This window comes from Lagopus leucura, unplaced genomic scaffold (genome assembly GCF_019238085.1).
Source record: "Lagopus leucura isolate 7727_CA_CO unplaced genomic scaffold, USGS_WTPT01 Super-Scaffold_100001, whole genome shotgun sequence".
Lineage (NCBI taxonomy): Eukaryota > Metazoa > Chordata > Aves > Galliformes > Phasianidae > Lagopus > Lagopus leucura.
The window spans coordinates 61949111-61974561 of record NW_024962262.1 but is presented as its reverse complement, the minus strand read 5'-3'; the positions used below and the strand labels follow the sequence as shown (position 1 = coordinate 61974561).

Here is a 25451-nt window from a genome sequence, read left to right as displayed (position 1 = left end):
CCAAGTTAATCAGTTGTCAGTACAACTTTACCATCATTAGCACAGAATATTAAGAATTAGTCACGAGTTTGAAAAATACTCAAACAAAGGATATGGCTTCAGGATTACAAGCAATAACTAAAGCTCTTAAAGATGAAATAAGCAATTACTTACTGTGTTGGTTAATAAGCATACGGAAAGAGATGCGGTTGGTGTAGAATCTATCTAGAAAATACTGGATGTTACTGCTAACAAATGGGTCAAAGCCATATTTTTCCTTGTATTCAATCACCCCTTGCGCCATGGTTGGAACCACATCATTGTGTCTGTTCCTGACTTTAATTAAAACGTCTAAAAAGCTAGAAGAAAGAAAATTAGAAACAGATTGTTAAAGATATAATTAAACTCTGCCACTCATTTCTGCTTTCAACTCTCCACAACACATTTTATCTATTTACTTTCCCACCCAGTAAACAAAACATATTTGTACCCAAACAAGCCTATTTAAAGGGAAGTCTTACATCAAGATGTCACTCACAAGATCTGTGAAGTATTTATTGCCTCGATTTGAGTCATTTCTCCTCAAAACATTTCTTTAAAATAAATATCTTCACTGTTAACAGAAGATTTCCTTATGACCACAGCCACATGCATCACAGTAACTCATTATCTGTAACAGTAGCTGATAGATTGGAGAGGTGATTCAGACAAAACAACTGCCCTTCACAGCTTCCTGACAAGTTTTACACTTTGTGCATTCTTCCCAACACTCCACCCCATGCAATGTAATTTCTGAACGCATTTCTTTACCTGGCATCTATTCTGAAGTCTGAATGCTGGGATAAGTAAGTGTGATCTGTGTGACTTCAGTTTCGTTTTACACCACTGGATGGCAGAACACATACAACAGTGCTCAGAGTGACTCTTCTCCCTCTGGCAGTTTGGGGGAAGTTTGAGAATATCTCTTGCATTGTTTTTAACCAGCATTTCTCTTGGAGAATTTTTGTTGTTCCTACCAAGGCAGCTGAACACCTACCACTTTCAAAGCACTCATCCTTTTTATTCCACACACAAACTCATGCATGCTTTATGTATTAAGCCTAGACACAGAAAATCAGAGCTACTCAGTCAGTGTTGCATTCTATAATGCTAAATATTGGCACCATAGTGATCACATAATTTTGTGATAAAAAAAAAAAAAAACCTCAAATGCAGTTTTTAAAAGAGAAAATCTGTTGTGCTATGTCTACATGTGCACATGTAACTTTTTTTTTTTAAAGTTAACTATAAAGCACTCAGTAGATTTATACCAAACATGGAGAAGAAATGTATTAATTATTTGTATCAAAAGTAGAATATGCACTAACTAAGGAAGGAAGAGTAAGGTCACCAAAAGATTAAAATAAAAAAAAAAGTATCAGCTAGTCACCTTGTCAAATGCAGACATAAAGCAGATGCTTCCTTCCTCCTCATAACCAGACAGCTGAACCAATCATTTCACAGCAAACCATGCTACTCTTACCCAGTGAGTGACCTGCTTTTAAAATGATTTTTCCCACTGTACACTACCAGCTTCAAAGAAATGGAAAATTAATATCTAATAACTTTTTCATCATTCTTGGTCTGATCATCACATTTTGCCCATACATTAACAAAGAATTTGGTAGTCTTTATACACTGTTTTGCTGCATATAAAAGAAGTAGTCCCAGTTTAAAGACTTCCACGTGGCTGTTCCCTATTACTTGCCAATCTTTCTTGAAATGTAGTGTTCAATATCCTTATTGGGATCTGGATGAGGGGACTGAATGCTCCCTCAGGGAGTTTGCAGATGACACCAAGCTCAAAGGAACTGTTGGTCTGCCTTGGGGTAGCAAGGCCCTACGGAGGGATTTGGACAGGCTGGATAGCTGGGCTTAGGCCAGTGGGATGAAATTCAACAGGGCCAAGTGCTGGGTCCTGCACTTCGGTCACAACAACCCCAGGCAATGCCTGGAAGAAATGGACCTGGGGGTGTTCATTGATGCTTGGCTGGTCGTGAGCCAGCAGTGTGCTCAAGTAGCCAACAAGGCCAATGGCATCCTGGCTTTTATCAGAAATACTGATGCCAGCAGGAGCAAGGAAGTGATCATCTCACTGTACTCAGCACCTGTGAGGCTGTACCTTGAGTGTTGAGTTCTGTTCTGGGCCCCTCACTACAAGAAAGACATGGAGGCCCAGAAGCATGTTCAGAGAAGGGCAATGAATCTGTGAAGGGTCTGAAGAACAAGTCTTATGGGGAGCAGCTGAAGGAGCTGGGATCGTTCAGTCTGGAGAAGAGGCGGCTTATCCCCTTTTAAAGGGGAGACTTTATCACTCTCTGTAATTGCCTGAAAAGAGACTGTGGTGAAGTGGGGGTTAGCCTTTTCTCTTGCATAACTAGCATTAGGACAAGAGAGCGTAGCCTTAAGTTGTGTCACAGGAGGTTCAGGCTGGGCATTAGGAAATACTTCTCTGAAAGAGGGTCAGACACTGGAATGGGCTGCCCAGGGAGATGGTAGAACAACCGTCCCTGGTTTTAATGTTGTACTAAGTGAGATGGTTTAGTGGAAAATATTGCTGATAGGTGGACAGTTGGACTGGATGATGTTGGAGGTCTTTTCCTACCTTGGTGGTTCTATGATTCTATGAAATATTATTTTAAAATAAGTTTGAAAACCCTTTATTAACTCCTAATCCTGTGTGATTTGTAACCACCGAGCTTTCTAGACAAGACTAGTGCTTAGCTGTTGTCATCATGCTTCCTCTCTGTTTCAGAGCAACAAGACTGGCATAAAACCACAACGTGAAAAACAGTTACAATCATATCTAAAAGATAACAAGTGACAGCACCCCCTACTAAGTGCTAGTGCAAACAGCTTTGCTTTTTATTTTTAAGTAGTTCCATTACCCACAGTACGATGCTTACATGTTCCACAAGGGCAAGTCAGTCACTGACATCCTGCTACTGAAGGGTTCAAATGCACAATGTGTGTGTGAAGGGCAAAGAAAGGGGTAGGATGTTTACATAGCTTATAGTGTGTGAATGCATACAGTAAAGGAATTTTTCACTACTGCAATGATTGATAGGCTCCTATTCTATCTTCAAAGATCCATTCATGTCCATTCAAGCCTTTCCATTAAAAAGATGCTTTAAGGGACTAAGCATATCAAACTATGCATGCATATTTCAAAGCAGCAGGGCATACATTTCCTTAATCTTATCACTCACTCCTTACCCACTTATTGTCCTGCAAACAACTGGAAGGCATTTGAAGCTTTCACTGTACCCACAAATCACAGAAGATTATATAATGAAATTTTTAAGCTGCTCACAGGGATTGCTTGAGAAAAATAACAGAATAGCTCTGAAACTTTTATTTAGCAATAAATCTTTGGAAAAATTCAGTGCGCTGCATTCATACAACTACAATGAATAAACAATACAGTTGGTTTGACAGATGAGAAATTACTAATATGAAGATACTATAGTCAAATAGCATCACTGGCTTCTACATTAACAAAAGAATGTTTGTTACCATAGCTATTAAATAAATTAAGCTGGCTATTAAATAAAACTGTAACTATAGTTTTATCTATAAACTTCTGCAAAGATAATTCATGAATGTCACCACGCAAGTTACTTAACTCCCAAGTGACTGTTATATCATTCTGCCTTAATCTATTGTTACAGTGAAAGAAAAATTGAAAAAATCACTACAAGGACAAAAGGAAATTTCTGCTGTGCCCATTTAACAGATGCTGTTATCTGAAAAACTGAAGAAAAAAAAGCCATGAGTGGATAGTCAAAAAATTCTTTTTAAATAGAACCAGCATGCAGTTATTACTAGCAGTTTCTCATTAACCACTCTTTTTAAGTAAGTACTAGCAGGCAGCTGAGCATCTCCAGAAACAAACTAAGTTCATGCACAGACTACTACAAAGTGCAACAGTTTTCCAAGTGCAAAACACTGACTGATACAGCATGTCATATGGTTTTCAAGTAACAAAATGGGATGTTCTTATTCTTAGTTACTGCAGCATTTATTTATTTAAAATTGCTAAAAGAGGAACAACTACTACTGATATCAACTTCTGATACTTTAATCTTTACACTGCAGAAAGGAAAGTTATCTTTGTTTACTTAGTTTCTTCTGCGTGCATTATCTGTAGACATATTCACAGTGTATTATTTCATTTACTGTCAGTTCTAGAACACTTTCTCTGACATGCTTCCATCACAAAGAGACGAAAAAGAATCAGTGAAGAAGCTCACAGATACAGGGTGTGCAGTGTTTTCTGAACGCCTTTAACAAACATCACTTTTTACAAGCCTTCTATATATGAAAAGCAACTTCTGTCTTTGTTTATCTGGATGCACGCTGACAGTATGGAAAGTTTCAAACACTTCTGCCAGCTTACAACCTCTACCGAATGGAAACACTGTCCTAATGCTTCTGCAATCACACTATCTGACAGAACTGTAAAAGGACTTCCCACCTGAAGCTGGAGGAAAGATGTTTGTGTCACCAAAACCAAAGCAACCCCAGCTTTCCCTGTATGCCCATACTACTGGCAGCAACAGCAGTCTGCCAATGCTGCGGCATGTCTTCATCCAGTCTAGTAACCAGGAGAACCCAGCCAAGAAACTGAAGTACCTCTGAACCTCTGTTACACAGAAATCCTGTGACAGAAATATCCCTCTGAAATATTTTTCCAGTGTTTGCAAAAGGTAACTGTCATTAACATTCATCCTTCCTCATATTTATACACCAACCGCAGAGAAGTTGGGTCACTCTGGTAAGCAATTTCTCCAGCATTAGCACTGGTTTAGTTTTATTTGTTCTGTTCATCACTTCTGTCATGTTGGCTCTGCTGTCTTTGTGGTGCTACCACAAAGTCTGGGGTCTGATGATGATAATAGAGCTATTTCTCTATTAGAACAATTTCCCAACTCATTTCATTACACTGCTTCACAGACAGTGCATGGGTAACATCTATAATCCTGTAACACTGATAGGTAAAGCGAATTTCTCAGAAAGATACACTGGACTCTTGGAATACCCTAAGCAGGCTCCACAGGTGAGCAGAGAGATGACAGCTAGAGGACAGTCTTACATTCACCTATCTGTTATTCCACCATTTAGAACAGCATTACATGAAGATCTACTGACAACACTGACTCTTCACACACCTCACTCTCCAAAGCCATGTAATGCAGTCAGGGGGCTGGCTGTCACACACAAACACCACACTACTGCAAGAGGTCAAAACTCTGAATCAGTCTGAAATTGATTACGTGCTTGAAATCATTGCTGAGGATCCTGGAGGCACTGAACCCAACTCAACTCTGATCACTGAAGGGTTAAGTGATATATCCACACTTTATTTACTAAAGAGCATCAGGAAGCCAAAAAGCCATGAGGCAGCTGGAAAGAAAAATAAACACAGTTTGTAGGACTGCCTCACGCAAACTGAAGAAGGCACCACTGCTCTGTTCAATCCAAGATGAGTTTACTCCTCCTCTAACATTTTAAGTGATCACTTTGAAGTGACAAAACATGTAATAAGCAGCTCTGGGTCATTTAAAAAAAATAAAATAAAATCTGGTAGATCTGCAAACTGCAGCATCAAAGTCCACTTCTCAAGACTGGGACATGCAGTGTGGATATCAAACCTACCTAAAAGAGCACTTCAGCTCCTTTTACTCTCTCTTGTGCAACTGTTACCTTGCTAAGTGATAACAGAAACTTAAATCTACCTTAATCAACTAAAATGACCAGGGTGCTCATTCCATTTTCAAAAATCTGTTCCTCTAAAAGTCTTAATGTTGTTGATTTTTTGTTGTTTTTTTTGTTTGTTTGTTTTTGACAGATTGAAGCTGATACCTAATTCAGCTCCCAAACAAAAGCTGCTAGACTGCTGTGGGCCAGAATTACTTCAATTCAGGCAAGTCTCACATCTTGTGATAGTAATTAAACTAAAGGAAGAAAAGGTAGAGGTCTAAGTCATCTGGTACCACACAGGACACTACAAAGTGCAGCAACATGATCCTACCTTACAATTAAGGTCACTACTACCTATGATACAACAAAAAAACAAACATTTTAAAATAAAGTGTCACAAGGAAATAAATTACTCACTCATCCAGAACATGAGGATCCTCAGGACTTTTATTTTCATATTCTAAAAGCTCAAGGAAACTCTGCATGTACCTGAAACAAGCAAAGATGATAAAGTAGTAGTTAAAATAATTAAAACTAAAATACTTCTGAATTTTTACTTAAGGCCACACAATCTCATCTAAAATAACAGAAGTGTAGCACATTTGTCTGCAAAGGCTGAGATTCGCAAAGACAGCATAAACAAAGAGAAACAAAGCAAGCAAAATACATTATTTTGAGTTAAAAGTTATTGTGCTGAATTAAAAACTACATTTTATGACCCTACAGCCCACAATCCAGGAAAATAAGTCATGTTTTAGTTTAGACATTCAGTGAAAACCAAGTAACTACAGATGCTTAGAGCCATGGAGGTACTGTGCAGGTCCCAAAGAAGACTAAAGACAACTCAATACTAACACGGCTGGCCTGCTTCATAGGAAAGCCACCTAAACGTCATCATTTCACAACACTCGTCCGGAGGGCAAAGTATCACTCTCAGGAGCAGATGTACTTCATAATACTGATGTGGCTTTACAGATTAAAGAATTTGGAACTATTTCTTCAAGTAAATCACACAAGGTATCAATCACACACATAAAGGATAGAGTTTTGACACTACCAGAAGGGGCTGCCACTCCTCTTCCTTTTTGCTCTCTCTTCTTTCTTGGGAAGTTCACTGCTAATCTGACAGCTGCGTAAAAAGCTGTAACTTGCTGCAGTGACAAAACAGTCAGCCAGACTGGTGGGATTTATTTCTTTTTAATTGTTCTAGTACATGAAAACAACTCAGAGAAAGGCCCAACTGGGTAAAACAAGCATAAAAGAGAAGAAACAACCATAAAGAGTAGTTAACTGGGCTATGAAACTTCACCCGACATTTTCAAGTTGCAGCCACGTTTACAACAGCATTGCTGTCCATGTATGGGACGCCCTGTCCATGAAAACTTTCAAGGTGAGGCTGAATAAGGCCCTGGGCGACCTGATCTATCTGTGGTATTTTGCAGGGGAGTTGGATTAGGTGGCCTTCAGAGGTCCCTTCCAGCCCTAAGAATTCTACAATTATGTGACTCTAACTCCCCCCTAGAACCATGTACCACTCCATTTCTCATTTCAGCTTCAGTCATAGCAAACAGTGCAACTGGTATGCTGAAAGCTTTCTTTTATACTTTTTTGTTGGGGATTTTGCTTAGTTTTAATCTGGATCAGTAACTCAACTTACCTCGGTTGGTAGACCCAAAATAGAAGAAGCACTTGAAGCATGCAGCAAAAAGCAGGCTGTCAGCAGAACGTGGCTAACACCATTGATGTCAGTAGCAGTGCACACCCTATCACTAAATCAGCATCTTACATGTGAATGCCTCAATTTGGTAACTGTTTTAGGGCATCACTGATGGGAATAGAAACAAGTTCTTTTTTTGGTGAACATTACACAGAGTTATTTCAAAGTGAATGTCAGGTGACAATGCCAGACACTGAAGGGAATCTCATCAGAACAAACATAATGCAACTCCACCCATTAGAAACCCAGCTTTGCTCCTAACATGTAATCTATATCTTCCCTCTTGTAGGTTAAAACCATTCTCCCTCAACCCACCACTGTATGCACCTGTAAGAAGTCAGTCTTCCTCCCATTTGAAAGCAAGCTTAGGGAAAGCGTTAAGAATTGTTACAAAAGCCTTTACTAGTGAACAGAACCAACATTTGAAGTTACATATGAAATTGTGCCAAAATGCTTTGAGCACCACCAGGATTGTTATTCTGTATCAGCCCTGCTGGAACAAAGAGAAGGGAACACAACAGGAAAGCCATTGCAACTGAAAGTGATGAAGAACAGTGACAGAAGACAGGGAAGAGGCAGCTGTGCTGGGCCGACCCCAGCCAACGGCAAATTATGCACATTGCTGCTTCTCATTCTCCTCTCCTGCTGGTTGGGGCAAAAATAGAAAGAAGGCATAAAGACTCCTGAAAGGAGGTTGTGGCGAGGTAAGAGTCAGCCTCTTCTCCCATGTAATGGGACTAGAGGGAATTGCCTCAAGTTGCAGCAGAGGAGGTTCAGGTTGGATATTAGGAAAAGTCTCTCCTCCAAATGAGTGGTCAGACACTGGAATCAGCTGCCCAGGGAGGTGGTGGAGTCACCATCACTAAAGATGTTCAACAAACTTTTAGATGTTGTACTGACGGACATGTTTAATGGGAAATAGTGTGGCAGGCAGATGGTTGGACTGGACAATCCTGGAGATCTGTTCCGGTGATTCTGTGACTTACAGGTTAAGATAATGACAGTTTGATAAGGAAAACAAAGTTGCAAGTTAAAAAAAATAAAAGAAGAATTAATTTGCTACTTCCCCCATCAGTATGCAAATACTCAGCAACATCCAGGGATGCAGAGCCTCAGCACACACAGTCACTGCTAGGGAATATGGACCTAATAACCAGCAGCATCCCCTTTTCTTCCTCCTTTGAGATCTTACAGCTAAGCACAATGGCATATTGTAATACTGAATATCCCTTCAGATACCTCAAATGAACTGTCCCAACTGTGTCCCTTTCTCACATAGTCTCTGGAGGGGGGGACAGGGTAGAATGAAGAAAAAGAGACTGTCTTGACAGTGCAGAAGCACTGCTCAGTAACACCCAATACACTGGTGTGTCACCAACACCATTTTAGATGCAAATTCAAAGCACAGCGCTATATGTTGGCTGCTATGAAAAAAGTTAATCCCATCCCAGCCAAGTTACAGTGAAATAACTGAGGTCTGTTCTATGAAGTGTTGAAACTTGAACATTCTCCCATTTCCCCACCAGAGCATGAATACTCTTTGAAAATCCACTTGTGGACAATGATTATAGTGTTGCAGAAACCTATACACAGAGGACGAGAAGTGCAACTGAGGTTACATGGGACTGAAGCCACTATCCTGCAAGGAGAGGCTGAGAGTTCTAGGACTGCTCAGCCTGAAGAAGAGGAGGCTTGGGGGGGAAAGGGTGGGAAAACTCATCATTCTCTATAATTTCCTGAAGGGAGGGTGCAAAGAGAACAGAGCCAGGTTCTTTTCAGCAGTGCCAAGCGTTAGGACCACAGGCAATGGGCATAAACTAGAACAAAGGAGGGTCCCTCTGAACACCAAGTAGCACTTCTATGCTGTGTGGGTGATGGAGTTCTGATACAGGCAGCCCAGAGGCTGTAGAGTCTCCTCCTTGGAGGTCTCCAAAAGCTGCCTGGACATCGGTCTGGGTACCCTGCTCAGGTAGAGACTTGATTACATGGTTTCCAGGGTGTTGCCTCCCATCTCAGCCATTCTGTAACAAGGTTATCATGCACAGCAGTGTAAGGAAGTGAAAGTTTGTCCATGCAAGTCATGTAAGCCTTCAGAAACAATCCAGGACTACGCCAATGGAGGTGATCCTAGGCTAAAATAAGAAATTTCACCACATACAGTAATATTTTCAAAATGGTCAGCACAGTTATACTAAGTCCTGTCACACTGATTTTTATTTTTTACTAACACCATCAAAAATAACTACAGAACTCCATTGCTGTTTGTCTGTTCCAGGCCTGAGAAGTACTTGATGTCTCTGCTTACTTTAAAAGTTGTTCTTTTAAAATGCTAGAAGAGTATCAATTCAGAAACACCTCTGCAACACAGACATTTGATCCATACTCCACTGAAAACGTGTTTCTGAAAAGTGTAACATTTTCCAATTTGAAAGATACTAAAGTAGCTCTACTGACACAGAGACTGATGAGTAGGTACTATGTGGAGGATAGAGAGGCAGGGGAAGAGCCATCAAGACTGTCAGCTGGAGGAGGGACTTGGTTTCTGAAAAAGTGGATGAAAACTAATTTCCTCTGAGAATGTGTGCTCATATGCACTCTCATATTATTAATCCTCATGGGAAAATAGCCACTTTACTTTCAGAACTCTGCTGCTTCATTTGTGAGGCTTAATGCATAACAAATGTACGAGCACCCTCACTTACTAGAAGGAATGGCCTCAAGCTGTGCCAGGGGAGATTCAGGTTGGATGTTGGGAAATACTTCTCCAAAACAGTGGTCAGGCACTGGAACAGAAGGAGCCCAAGGAGGTGGTGGAGTCACTGACCCTGGAGGCACCCAAGAAACGTTTAGATGTTGTACTGTGGGACATGGTTAGTAGGAAATGTTGGTGAAAGGTGGATGGTTGGACTGGACGATCTTAGAGGTCTTTTCCAGCCTTGGTAATTCTATGATTTTTTTGAAGAAGTACATTTTCTTCAACATTATCTTTCTCGTATGAATCAAGATCAATCAAGCTAATCATAGGTAAGGATGAAAAAAGGTACAATTATTACAGTTCGTAAAACATAGTTAAAATATAGTTAAAGTAACCTCCAAAATGAAAGATGGAGACAATGGCAGACAAAGCAACAAGACAATTCCAGGCAGAAGTTCCATCCAATCAAACCTTTCAGAAAATCAGCTTTCGACTCCTTGCCAGACTAGGCAGCCTCATGCAGAAGGAATGCTTGACACATTCTTGTGCCCAGTTTTCCCACAGATTTAGCGAATACGTGATTTTCTTGCAACCAGTCTTTGCTACCTCCTTTATTCACTATTATCCTGACGATCTGAATGCATCTGAACACTGGTCTGGCAACCCATGATTGTCTCAAAGAAGAAAATGATTGCTGGGTATATAAAGATATATACAGATAGAGAGATATCTATATACAGGTATATAAAGATATATAGACCATTCGTGTGGTGTCCTTCTCTTGTGAATACAGTTAAGAATGAAAGAACAGCAATCGAGACCACCAAGACTGTCAGAATGGACTAGTTCCCTCATGATATATTACAGCCCATAGCAAACAAAAAAGCTAGGATCATCCTTTGTAATTAAGCACTTGCTGTCTGAATTTTCTGTGTGTGTGTGTGGTAAAAGGAAAAGAGGAAATTATTTAACTCTACAAAGAAAAGCAATTTACCCAGAAAATATCTGCCTGATTTCTGTGAAGAAGTCATCTTCTGTTTCTTGAATATAGGTTGATCTCTTGGAATTCAACGACTGTGTCTAAGTTAGCATCTAAATCTAGGCCAGAAATATGGTTTTGAAATGAATTCCCCAATAACCTTCCCTTAAACGCACACTGCTTAGATCTACAAAGTGCTTTTGGCACTAAAAATCAGGTTCTTCTCAGAAGCAGCTACACTGGAAGCCTCTATAGATGAACATAAAAGTGTCGAAGACAATATAGCTATCACGATCTGAACCAATGAATGTGTCAAACTGCTCTGAAGCCTTCCAGCACAGGCATAGCACAGTATGTGCAAAGGGACACATTGAACTGTCATAAGTACCATCCACGTTGTAAAGCATTTCTTATGTTATAGAAAGGATCAAATGCTGTGTCAGTAAATTTGTCAACAACCACCCCTTCCCTCTTCATGCTTTCCTCCCTCATCCTTTCAAATCTTCTTTCTGTTCTGAATCCCTTTCTCTTCCTGCTTCCATCTATGCTGCCACCATAATTGTTTTACGGACATCTGTATTTCTTTTTTGTGCCCTCTCTATTTTCCCCTTACCCTCAGTATAGGTTTGTTTGGTTTTTTTTTTTTTTTTTTTTTTTTTTTTTTTTTTTTTTTTTTGTTTGTTTTGGAAAGTAGCAACAGCTTTCTGCCTTCCAAAAAAACCTAGGGCTACAATTTAACTGTGCAACAAAATCAAAGATTCTTCTAAGCTGGAAATGACCTCTTGAGATCATCTTGTCCAACGCTCCAGTCAAGCATGGCCAGTTAGAGCAGGCTGTTCTACACTAAGCCCAGTTGTGTTTTGAATATCCACAGACAGACATTCCACAGCCTCTCTAGGTAACCTTCTTGGAGTGTCTGATCACCCCTGCTGAAATAAAGTTATTTTTCCCTTTAAATTCAGATAGAATTTCATGTGTTTTGAGTCTATCACCTCTTGTTCTACCACCCTCATCTTCATTCTCTTCCATGAATTATTTATTTGCATTGATAACATTCAATCACCTCAAGCTTTCTCTTCTCCACAGTGAACAGCCCAGCTTCCTGAATATCTTTAAGGAGATACACAGCTCTCTGCCTCTTCCAATATGAAAGAGTCTTCAGTAAGTCTGTTTCAGAGTTGATAGAATCTCCAGTGGCACAGTAAGAGAGAGGAGGTTATTAGGAACATGTTGATCCTTTGATACCATACAATATCTTGAATGTCTCGTTTCTGAAGAAGCAGAATAATAACTACAATTAAGAAGCTACAAAGATTTTTACTAGAACTATAGCATTTTTAAGGTTGGAGAAGACCACTAAGAACATCTAGCCCGACCATCAACACATCACCACCACGTCCACTAACCACGTCCTTCTGTGCCACAGCTACACAGTTCTTGAACATCTTCAGGGACAGTGACTACACCACCTCCACAGGCAGCCTGTTCCAATGTTTTACCACTCTTTCTGAGATTTTTTCTAATATCCAACTTGAACTTCCCCTGGTGCAACCTGAGGCTGTTCCCAGAAGAGGCAGACCCCTACCTCGCCATAACCTCCTTTCAGGCAGTTGTAGAGGCTCCCTGAGCCTCCTCTTCTCCAGACTGAACAATCCCACTTCCTTCAGCCTCTCCCCATAGGACTTGTGCTCCACAAGTTTTGTTGCCCTTCTTCAGACACGCTCCAGGGCTTCAAAATCTTTCTTACACAGCACTCAAGTTCTGGCCTCATGTACAGTGCCAAGTGCAGTGCCAAGTACCCTGCTAGCCCTGCCAACTACACTATTTCTGATAGGTGCCAGGATGCCATTGTCCTTCGCCACCTGGGCACACTGCTGGCCAGTGTTCAGCAGAGTGTCAACTAACAGCCTGAGAGGTGTTGGAACACCAATCAGAAATCCTGAATATCAGTAATCCTGTACTGATGTTGAGGATAATATAGCAATGAATATTTCAGGTACTGAATGCAAGCAATACCTGATTTTTATGTAACATGGATTTGCTTGGCTGCTCACTATTATTAGCATGCTATATTTAGATGAGTACACTCTATTTGCTCATTGGAACATCGGTCCTAAGACTGCTGCCTCTGGAGTAAACAAACATTACTAACTCTAAGCTGAAAGATCAGCACTTCTGTATTACTGGAGGATCGAGTAGGGGCAAGCCAAGTGTTTATCTCACGTAATGCAGGAGGTAACTGTGCAGAAAACAGTCTAAATCAGAAAGAAGACTAAAGCAAGTCAACCAGAAAAAGGCTGCCAAACATGGTCACCAATGCTCAGCACTGAGCAGCAGGCAGAACAGGTTCTAAGGCCACTGGTTGAGCCAACAGCATAATGAGGAACTGAGAGTTTCTGAAACCAAGGAACATTACTCAAGCTAAATGCTTTAAGCAAATCTACAAACATACTGAAGTGCTTTATCTTTAGTATCTGGTGATGGATAATCTATGGCACTAAACAATGTTTTTCCTTTCAAAAGAGCTAGCAACAATATTTAGATGTTTTTCTAATTCTGAACTGTTATTACTTTAACGCAAAATCGTTAGCACAAGTACCCAGCAAGTTAGAGATACGAGCTCAGAGGAAAGAATATTAACATCAAATCCAAGCCATTCAAGTTTCTTCTATCACTCACTCTTTTCTAAACCCTCGGCTAAACGAAACTGGAAAAAATGAAAAATGTAACCTTAAGTCAAACAAATCTAACCCACTTTCCAGTGCCCATTGATTACACGTCATCCAAACAAACAGCAAAGGCTGCATTTTTGTTTTGTTTTGGTTATGATTTACATGTTCTCAAACTACTTACATCCCTTCATCCCTTACTCCTCCCCAGAAAGAGTTCAAAGCTGAAGAAACTATGAAGTAAAAACTTGTTTAAAAGGAAATTTAAAGCCATGATGATCCATTAGTAACTTATAACTCCGTCATAACAGCAATTACAGTACAGTTTCCCCAACAGTGTGGAGTCAGCAATACATTATACCCCTATGGCAGTTAGGCTTGGTAAAGAATATCATTCCCTTTTCACACAATTCATTTATTTATTTGAACTTTCTTTTTATTAGGAGCATAGAGGAGATATAGATAATTGAAGGTTTTAACTACAGGATTTACCAAGCATTGGAAATCCAAACCTGATCATATTTTCAACACACTCCAGGTAAAATTTCTACTTTCTTCTTAGCTAGAACAAAGGAGGAAAGAATAATGGACAATTTCCTACATTATTAGTGAATGAATACAACAACACAGAAGAGAAATTTGCAAAAAAAAAAAAAAAAAAAAAAAAGGAAACAGCAACACAACAAACCCATAGCTTAGACAGAAAAAGACAGTGTCAGTACTTTGCCATTTTTGGTGAGTCATCAAAAGCAGAAATCAAAGCCTATGCCCTTCAAATCTGCTGTCTTTCTGGTGCTTAATTATTTAGTACAGTCCACTACAACTCACTGGGCAAGCTCTTTGGCTTCAAGCACTGTAGCTTTGTTCATTCTCCAGTTACCACAAAGTCAACTGAATTCCTGTCAGCCCGCCAAAGGCAGTAATTCCAGCATGGCACATTTCATACATGAAATCACTCTAAGTGCTCATAATGCCAACTCCAGATTTAACTACCATTCTTTTCCCCTCCCCCAGTTTTTCTTTCCACCCCCTCTAACTCACACAAGATACTTGACTTTTCCCCCCAGCATGAATTTCAGCAAGATTTTCTGTTAGAGTCTCTAACACCCAAGCACCGATGAGATAAAACCTATCTCCATGGTAACATAATTTTGTTAGCATAGCCTGAATGTACAAAATAGAACAAAAACAATTATCAATCCACGAACTACAGATTTCTCTAATGTGCCTTTCCAGGAAGGGCCCAAAGTAGATAAAAGCTAAGGTTAATTAAGATAGGAATTATAGATGTGACTAAGTAGCTCATTGTGCAACCCTCACACTCATTTTTGAGTATTTTACAAGGTTAGATCTTAGGTGCTGTAAGTTTTTATTGCAACTATTTTTCCACATCACTGTAGTGATGATATCCTTCTAAGCAATTCTGTCACACATTCATCTTCTCTACCTGCAGAGCACTTTTAGACAGAACATCCCTCCCAAAGCTGACTTTGAGCTCCCAAAGACCAAAATTGACTATAAAAAGTCAATTGTCCAATGGAAAATTGTCCATAAGCTGCAAATCTCTAGCATGCTGCTTGCTGATCTCTTATTTGGAACCACTCCATTTTGAAGCCAAAGGACAGTAAGTGCATTATTAATTGTTTCCCTTTCTTCCCTTGCAACCTTCAGGCAAAACACACTCATGTTAAGTCATAAACTGTAATGGGGACAGAGTTAAAGTTTTAGTTTTGTGTAGATGTAAATGCAAAACTCTGCTTCGTGTTCATAGTTCTCTATGTAGGTAAAGCCATTTTTCTTCAGAAAAGAGTAGATGTAGATGAGTACAAAGGAAGGACAGCTGTCCTGCTTATTGTCATTACTATATATATCAAGCTAAGGAACCCCAGAAAGGAGAGAGAACTACACTTCTCCTGAGCAATCATTAGTTAAATCCCTGTTACGCAGTGCAGTCAGGCAGCATGCTACAGTAAGGAAAGGATCCTGAGATAGATTAGAAGGCTGGAGAACAGAGTTTGCCTGCAGCAGAGAGCATATTCTCAGAAAAGTCAGGATGAAACTGCTTCACAAGAGGCCTAAGAGACTGTGAAATTCATGCAATCTTGAATGTAACTGACTACCTGGATGCAGGACTCATGGGAAAGGATCCACTGCACAGTAGGTGAAGTTAGGTTTGGTGGAATAAGCAAGCAAAGTTCCATCTATATAGACATCTTACTCTAGTTTAAAAGTTTAATAAAATCTACCATAAGGACTAAGACCTTCTGAAGTTTTTGGCTGACTGATATTAATGAATATACTGGGAACTTGCAGTGTAAGGCTCCAACTAATTTGGAGTCTTCTAAAAACTACGTAGAAACATGGGTTCTAGTGTAAGGTGGTAGTGCAAACAAGACATAATTACGCTGATGACAAGACAGATTACTGAAAACTGGCAAATAAACAGATGAAAAAACTATCAGTTAACTGAAGACCAAAGTCAGAGGACCACTAGGTAGGACATCTGCATGAACCTCTTCTGCATATTGAAGACGCTATCAGTTGTCTGATACTTCGGCTGACTTAACAGAAAACCAATCTACAGCTGTGATAGTACATCACATTGTCAGATAAGATACATGATTTGGACAAGCATGTTACAGTCATATTCAGGCTCATTCCAGATATAAGTTGGCAGTATCTATCACAGCAATTAAACTCACCTCAAACCTGTAACCAAAGCACCTCTAAACACCTATTCAGTTCCTTTGCCAGAAATGATGCAAACTCTGCTTGGCTCTGTGTTAGCAGGGTGGAAGCCTATGGTGCAGAACATATATTTTGACTACAGTCTGAGTCAAGTATCACACTCTACAGTTACTACAGAAAACTTGCTTCAACTTCTCCATTCACCTATATTTCACTAAAGACAGCTTCACAAGTCATCTAGATCAGAAAAGCTTGAAAAGGCCAGGATACTTGGTGTAACAGCTTCTGGTAACATCAGACAGACACAAGCCTTCAGTCCCTGCAAGATGCCACTTAATCACAAAGTGATTACTATTGTGTGGTTGTACTGCATTTACATTTACTTGAAGCACTTTGTCACTACGTTTGAAGCAGTCATCAGGACAGCTAATGCTGTCTCTCTACACAAACATATTTAAACCAGGTTATGCAATAATACATAACCTAATTTATACTTTAAGTCTGATAAAATATGAGACGATATGCAGCCAACATTTTCTTGGCTCAAGGGCTACGATCAAAACTCACAAAAGCCAGCAACATCAGTTGTAAGTCATGCACCTAGCCCTTAGCTGTTATTCACAAAGGGAAGTTGGACATATACCACAAACATATTTTTCTATAAATTCTTCGGATCAAACATTTGGAGGGAAAGAGGCAATTATCATCTTTTGAACAAAAAAAATTAGAGCTTACTACAAGGCAGTTGTCTCTGAAATTCATAAATAGGCTAGCAACAAATTACTGTGGAAAAGACAGCAACATTTATATCATACACTATTTATTAAGAAGGAAAGTGTTACTTAACGAGCAACAGAATTTTGTCCTGTTCCATGATTTCCTCCGATTAGTAGGCTTTGTTGTTAAGGATTTAGCAGTGAGAAAAAAAGGCTAAGGTTAAACTTGCCTTCTGTATCTTTGACAGAGGAAAAGTAATGGGAAAGGACAAGCTGCTTGAAGTCATGGGTGTAATACAGTAAGGAATATTTAAGATGATAACTCTTCCAGTTGCTGACCAATTCCAGTCACCTGGGAGACATTACAAATTTTCTCCTTAAAAATACTAACTTACAAATTCTTACCTAAGATCCATAGTAGTTATTAACATGAGACAGAAGAAAATGAATCTTCATTTGACCAGAAATCACATTATAAAGAATTCCAAACCAAAAACGGGCCAGCCTGTAAGGCCGAATGTAAAGCATCATATATAGCATTAGTTTTACACTCATTTCTCAGTTCACTTTAAAAAACAAAGAAAAACTTACCAACTCTGCACTAGCCCAACTGAAGGCCTGTTAAGTAAGTTATCAGGCAACAAATTGACTTCCCTCATGGTGTTAGCTAGCCGCACGGGAAGTTCTTTCCGCAGAAACATGTAGGAAGTCTTCTCACATGCATTGTCACGACCTGTTATAGGGGAGGAAAAAAATACACATTTCCATTGCAGCAGATCAATTTTTAGACTCGCTAGTGTCAAAAGATAGGAAAAGTCACTGGAGGGAAAAAAGTAACTTTTATCAGTACTCGGCTTCCCTCTCAGTCCCAACACACATTCTTGGATGCTTTTTCCTTCAGTACAAAGGATAGTACTTCTGACTTCCTAAGCTCACCCCCTTCTGTCAATGACATTAATTCCTTTTCTTACAGTTTGAGTTTCCGACTGCCTTCATCTAGTCTCTTCATTCATTTATACAGGCTTCAACCCAGCCAGCACCTCACGAACACACCAAGGCAAAGGTACTTTACAGAGAAAATTAGAAACTGTCTGTTAATCTTCAAAAGATGCTCAGTCCCTTTGATTACAATGACCTCTCGAGTTCACAGCTGCAGTACCAGATGTCTCCTAACACTCTCACATTAAAAGTTTCAGATTGGAGTTTCTCCTTATTCTTTCAAATGTCCAAGGAAAGAAATGGCTTTGCAAGGAATGGCAGTGCTGATGAAGGGCATCAAGACATAACTCTTCCCTCTATTTGCTGATGTTGTCTCTGTGTCAGCTCTTGATTTTAGAGACATAGAAAATGCCAGCAAGGCAAAAGTTGAGCAGTTGTAAGCATCCCAGTAAAAACAACAAACAACAAAGCAAACAAAAAACCCTCTACAGATAGTCATTTTCTATTCTATAAAGTGTTCCTTGGGCCTCATATACTACTGCTGAAAACTCCAACATAACACAGACCTTTGTAACCCTTTTCATAAGAAAGTTACAGTACTAACTTTTTGTTGGTGTTATTTTTAAAAACCAAAATCATTTGCCTTTTTTGTAATTTACTTGTTAAATATAAAGAATTCCTTTCCACAGTTCTGAGTTCTGCAGGAGCATTAGGTGAAAGCTGAATCTGAGCTAGCAGTGTGCTCTGACAGCCAAAGGGGCCAACTGAGCCCTGGGGAGCACCAGGCCCAGCAGTGCCAGCAGGCGAGAGAAGGGGCTGTCCTGATCTGCACTGCTGCAGGCTCACCTCCAGCACTGGGTGCGGCGTTGGGTGCTACAATGTAAGGAGGACATGAAACTAACAGAGAGCATCTGAAGTAGGACTACACAGATGGTGAAGGGTCCAGAGGGCAAGATGGGTGAGGAGCGACTGAGACCCTTGGGTTTACCCTGGGAAAAGCAGCAAAGGTGGTGGTCCCTTCTAGGGTTGGGCTACAAGGAACTCATTATCCAGTTGGAAGGAAAGCACAGCCCTCAGAATCACATTCCAGTTTTGGAAAGCTGCAGCTGAGTATCTCTGACTTCCATTTTTAATATACTTCTACCCAGTACGATATTTTAAGAAGTGAAAACAAGCAAACAAACAACAACAACCCACAACTCTTCAGAAAGCAAACAAAAGACACAGAGAAATAATAACCTTTGCTGCTGACCAGCTTGGAAAAATGATAAATCACTCCTAGCCCGACAATATTCTTAAGCTAACCCAGTCACAGGCGATACATACAAAAACAACTAAATGAAAGCGTGAGATGTTAAGATTCTTGCCTAATTAGTTCAGACGGGAGATCAGACCTGACTGGACATGCTTACCGTACTTTGCAACCTTTCCTAGAAGAGGGAATTCTTCATCGAAATTAATTTTCAAGGAGTCCAATGAAATTAACAAACAAATCTCACTCCAGTTTTACTTATAATGAGTAGTCACCATTCTGCTTTCATCTAGAAAGCCAAATCTTGTGATTATCGCCAGTACAACCACCTGCAAAACCGATGAGCAAAGGCATAACACTGGAGCTACAAATTACGTTCAAGCAAACCAGGAAGACTTAAAAGCCCTGCTAGGCACATAATCACAGAGATTTGCAATTTGAAAGACTTGACTACAATGTAACTGGCACAATCAATGCGCTACTTTTTAACAGTCCCATTATAATCAGCTGAACAGTAGATGTACATCACTCTGCATAGGTAATGTGCCTCAATGGGTTAGTTCCTAATCAAACTGTAACACAAGCACGGAGGAACTCGCAGGAAGGATTCGGGTTTCCCTCTTTTTTTTTTTTTTTTAATCATCTAAGCATCATCAATCAGTGGATCATCATTACATTCTATTGGCATCAGCAGTACCTTTACTGTTCCCCCAACAAACATTTGTGCACCCGTTTTACATATTTGCCTTTTCACCTCTCCAATTACAAAGAAGCTCATGCTGTAAAAATTAGACAAAATAAATACACTGTTACATTGTTGCTGTGAAGAACAGTAACAATTTCAGAGTTCAAGTCTTCAGTGCAGTCTGACACCTGCCACCCATAGAGAACACAACCCTTGCTTGCTCACTACTCATCTGACGGGCTGCGTCTCCAAGAAGAGTGCCTGGACAGCAAGAAAGAACACTCTCTGCTTTGCTCACACTCACACTTCCTGCATTAAGAAAAAAAAAAACTGGAATCAAGATTACAACTGCTTCTTTCCAACAGCATCTGAGAGCAAGTGTGCTAGTTTTCTAGGCAAGAAAGGGAAAAGGAATAAAAGATAGCCCAGACAGACAACAAGGAAAAAGTGGACAAGCACCCATAGCCCGTGGCAGCCTATGCAAGGACACAGAGTCCCTTCAAGGACACAGCCCCTGAGTTTGTGCAAGGAAGGCTGCAAAGCTGCTGGACTGGAAAGCAGGACTGGCAGAAAAGACCCACGTCCTGTTCTCCCACGAGCAAGGGCACATTTCTACTTAATGTGTCTCACCACAGCAGTTCTCATCAGTCTCTTTAAAGAGTTGCCCTGCTTCGATTTAGCTACAGGGCATTTTGGGGTCCCTTTGCACAGTCACTTCTGGAAAAGAAGTGTTATTTCAAGACTAACCTGAAGCCATTTCACCATTAGCCCCAGTCCATCTTTCTGTTTTGTGGTGTGTTGTCAGAATGCCATCTGCATAGCTGTATGTGGTTTATCTGAGAGCCTCCACAGAACCACTTCAGCTTCTAGCCGAAGGCCAGTTGGTTACCTGCCTGCCAAGCAGCATGTGCTTGGGGACAGAAAATGGCTACGCACTGGATCAGCAATAATAAAGCATTCTTCAGCTGTCAAAACATCATACCACGTCCCAGCAGCTGCTCCTCGGCTGCTGCTCCTTATGGCAACTCCTGCACTTACCATATAGATCAAAATGAGACCAAAAAATATGATTCAAGCCTAAGTTTTTGTTGTTGTTGTTGTTTGTTTTGTTTTTTTAAAATGTGATTTATCATACATAAGTTCTAAAGATTTCTTCCACAAAACAGTACTCTGCTAAGTTGCAATGCCACTTCAGAGGTTTAAATCACAATGAGACTTCTTAGTCTTTCAAAGACTGGCTTGATGTTTGCTTTATCTGTTCCACCTTGTTTCACAGCACACAGCTTTCTTTCTATATACATATATTTAATCACTCCAGCTGGGTCATTACACATTGCCAGAAACAAACTTTCATGTTGAACACCAGATGCCATATCCAGTTTCAGACCATCAATTTCAGTTCAACAGAATTTGAAGCCACACTCAGAGTTAAGGAGAAAGTGCAACTTGTAAATAATTTCACTATGATTTATCCAGCAGTTCTCAACAAGTTACTCCATAATACAAAGATGCACAATAAAGACCTGCTTACCTTGGTGTAAATTAAGTGTAAGAAAGATTACAGCAGTTCTATGCCCCAATATAGATTGCACTGCACCAGGCATCAAGGACTGTAATTAGCTTTTTTTCTAAGAACAAGGGGTGCTGTGTCAGAGTTTCCTAATTGCATCAAAGAGCAACAGCAGCGGCAGATTTCAAGACAAAAATGTAATGATAGGGAGGTATAGTGCTAGCATGGCATTATAATATGCTATGAACACAGCTATTGTTATTAATTACTAATAGAGGGCACACCACTTTTATTTTTTCAAAGCAGTGCATAAAGCTGTATTTGCAATGTAATCTTGTTAAATTATATGAAATTAACATCATGGAGACGTGGATTTTTGTCTATGAAGCACTGAAACATGGAACTATAGGAAATAAAAATGCACTGTGAAAGAGATGCTGTCATTCAAGTGCTAGTGATTAATTAAGGTTCTTTCTGTCTGTCTCCTTTATTAGTGTTTTGAACTACTTTTGTCTGAGTAAAATGAACATATTCCAACTATAAACAGCTTACCAAACACTTGCTCAAAGCTTTAGACTCAGCATTCTCTGAATATTGGATGTGCTTTCATTAAAATATTACACCTGAATTATTATGGATTTTTTACATTCATGCTGCGTTTGAGTAATTTGAATAAAGGCGAGGTTAACATTTCACCCTTACCAGTGTTTCAATACAAATGCACATTAACTTCCTTTAAATAAAGACCCAGTAATGACGGCTCTTTCTGATGTACCTCTGTTTAGTGGTCATATAATTATAAGCTGGATTTCAAACGCTAGCAACAAGAAAAGTGCAATAAAAAGTTGTTTGTGCAATCACTACAAAGAATAGGAGAGACAGCCCAGATGATGGTGGATTTCACTTTGCAGTGAAGTATGACACAGCTGAAGAACTGATTCAATAATCCTTCATCAAGTTTGAGTTGACAATATAGACGGATAATATAAGCATGACTTAAATAAAATAGTAAGACAGACTTCAAGAGAAGTTCACTCAAAAGGTGACATCTAACACTGAAACCAATTGTCTCATATGTGAAAAGGTGTCAAATATTTCTAACAAAATAAATCACACCACTTACTGAAATAAGCATAAGAAGGAAAAAAATATAAGATAACGCATAAAGAAAACATGCTCTGGAAGCATGAAGGTAACACAGGCCGTAACAGCATAATCTTGGACGCATCAGGTCTTCAAATACAGTAGCAATAGACGGACAAAGATTAAAAGAGGAAAGCTTCATAGGGTGCACATCAATGTTATAACCAGCACACCTTCAAAGAAAAGTCAGGAAGTAGCATTACTTCCAGTTTTCTCTCATCTTTTTATTTTTGCCACACTGGGATTTAACTCCGCTTCAAACATTCACTCTTCTCTTCCCCTCTCATATTTTCACCCACAGTGCCAAGTATCAGCAGCTTTTCAGGACCTTCCATTGTACCAATGGAATGAGAAAACCATTGCAAAGCTGGATCTAGAGAAAAAACCCTTCAATTCTGGATCCTGCAACAGGAGGCACTAACAGCATAGAGACTATCCACGCAACTGATGCAAACTAAATTGCTGCAAATTGTACAGATTGACAAAACAGCACTGTGCTGAATAAGATTCAGATCACAAAAGGATCTGTCACAAATGGAAAGCTGCAGAAGAGGGCATGTACAAACTTCAATTCCATTTCACAAGAGGTCAAACTCAGGTTCCCCAAAACATTACCAAACGCTAACAGATCATCTGCCAGATTCCCACATTCAGGAAACACCCATTTGAGAGCAGCCTACTGGAGAATGGGTGATGACCAAAGTTACTTGCTTCAGAAATCTAACAACAGCTGCCACAACCCTACTGCTAGGTATTGGACTGCTGGGCTTTTATCATAGAAGCAGCAGTAGTTTTTGAGTATCAGCAATACATGATAGCAGAGACAGGGAAAGGATGAGTTAACTGTTCTTCTTAGCCTCTGCACTGCACCTCAGAGTCTAGTTCTCTCTGCTAGCTATGTATCCAACACTGAGCTGAAACATCAGCCATCACATTACTGTAAAACTCTACAGCAGGAAAGCTGCACCCACTGTATACCAGTGAAGACAGACTCCATTCAAAATCCACAAGAACGAGGTCAGAATCCTTTCACCCCTATCCTCATGAAACTACTATTGCTTTTTTTTTTTTTTTTTTTTTTTTTTAATGGTAAAATGAGACACAGGAAGGTAAGAATGATTGACCATGTCTACCCTGTTTTCTTGAACTTCCAAAGTATTTTTTTAGCTCCTGTACACGCAATCCAAAAAAGAAAGCAAAACAGATGGAAAGAGAAAGCTTTAGAAGATGATACAAGGAGATCAAAGCATCAGAGCAGACTGAGCAAAGGCCAGAATTAACCACTTGCTGCTGAAACCTGGAAAGCAGAACTAAAGAAGGATGTACAGTTTCCACTGCTTATACACCATTTCAGGAGTGTGAACTGCATACTAAAGGTAAGCAATCTATGCTTACATAGCAACAATAACTGTGGCTACCAGCAGGGGAAAAAAAAAAGCCAACGCTGCAAACCACCACCCTTCAGTCCTCCAAAAGCATTTATGCTCCCAAAAGGAATAGACACACTTTCAATATACTCTCTAGCGCTCATCTCACTAACCACTAAAACCATCAATCCCACACAAAGCACACAGCATTTGTTTGCTCTGCTTAAGACAGGGCTCTGTAAAACCTAATAAGGACGATGAAGCAAGAGGAAAAATAACACACACACCATAATCAGAAATGCTGACTCTCGCCAACACTCACTCACTACCAGAGGCTGCCTCTAAGAATACTCTATGCTTAAACTGGATTCCCTTTTCCTACCTACCATGTCATGTTGGAGAACAGCAGCCACAACCCAGATAGATGTTCCAACAGGGATAGCCAGCAGAAGGCCATATTTGATGACACAGCTCCCACGAGCCTTAGGTGTTCAGCCTCTGCTTTTTAGAGGGCTTCAGCCCAAATTCTATCACTGCTCTCCAGGGCTGCTTCCACCAACATCTACAATTTTACATTCAAGTACTGTGTTTTAAGGACTTGTTTCCTCTTGGCATATATGATCTCAATATTAAGAAATTCATAGTGTCTTAATAATGAATTGGAGAATGACTGAAGTTTAATAAAAAAATCCCACCAAACATGACAAGTTAAGGACAGGACTGTACTTTTACATCTTATCCATCTGTAACAATAAATTCATTTTTTTAAAGGCTGAACAATTTTGTTAAGTAACTACTGGCTTAAGGCAGTTCAGACTGCCACTTTATCACAAGCTAAGGACAGAGCGTCAAACGGTCAGAGATGTCAACAGCACATGTGAACGTGGAAGAAACCACCATAACCATTATTACACTAACCACAGGCTAGGACACATAGCTTGCTAACTCCAAGAAGTCTATTTTAAAATAAATGGTCCTCCATACGGCCTGGAATTTGTTGGAAAGATGCTTAGATTTGAACCGGGACAGATAAATGGAATGAATAAACAGATGAACAACACATCACTGACCAATCAAAGCCTTAGTCAAACTGCAGTCCCTTCACTGTCACTCAAGTCACAGACTTCCCTACGCAGGAATGATCCAAGGGAAGGTATGCATCTGTCTCCCAAGAGGAACTGATCTTCAGCCAACCATTTGTAACAGCTGCAAACCACTACCTGTTATTAAATGAAACATCACAAAGTAACACAGATAAATCAATATTCTAAGATAAGCTTCTCTGATCTAAAAATAGCATTAATGGAATAAGTATTCTAAAGTACACACTAAGAGAAAACACGGTAGTCAAGCAATAAATACAGTTTAAT

At 39.8% G+C, this 25451-nt stretch overlaps 1 protein-coding gene across 2 annotated transcripts in view; it reads right to left on the bottom strand.

Annotated features, from left to right (window-relative positions):
- PDK3 (pyruvate dehydrogenase kinase 3) overlaps nucleotides 1–25451 on the bottom strand; it is a 54379-nt gene that overhangs the window by 18913 nt on the left and 10015 nt on the right. For both annotated transcript variants that reach the window (XM_042868495.1, XM_042868496.1), the window contains exons 2-4: nucleotides 17777–17918; nucleotides 6139–6210; nucleotides 154–338 (exon numbers count right to left, since the gene is read on the bottom strand). In XM_042868495.1, the coding sequence (XP_042724429.1) occupies nucleotides 154–338; nucleotides 6139–6210; nucleotides 17777–17918 (399 nt within the window). The remainder of the gene's footprint in view (nucleotides 1–153; nucleotides 339–6138; nucleotides 6211–17776; nucleotides 17919–25451) is intronic.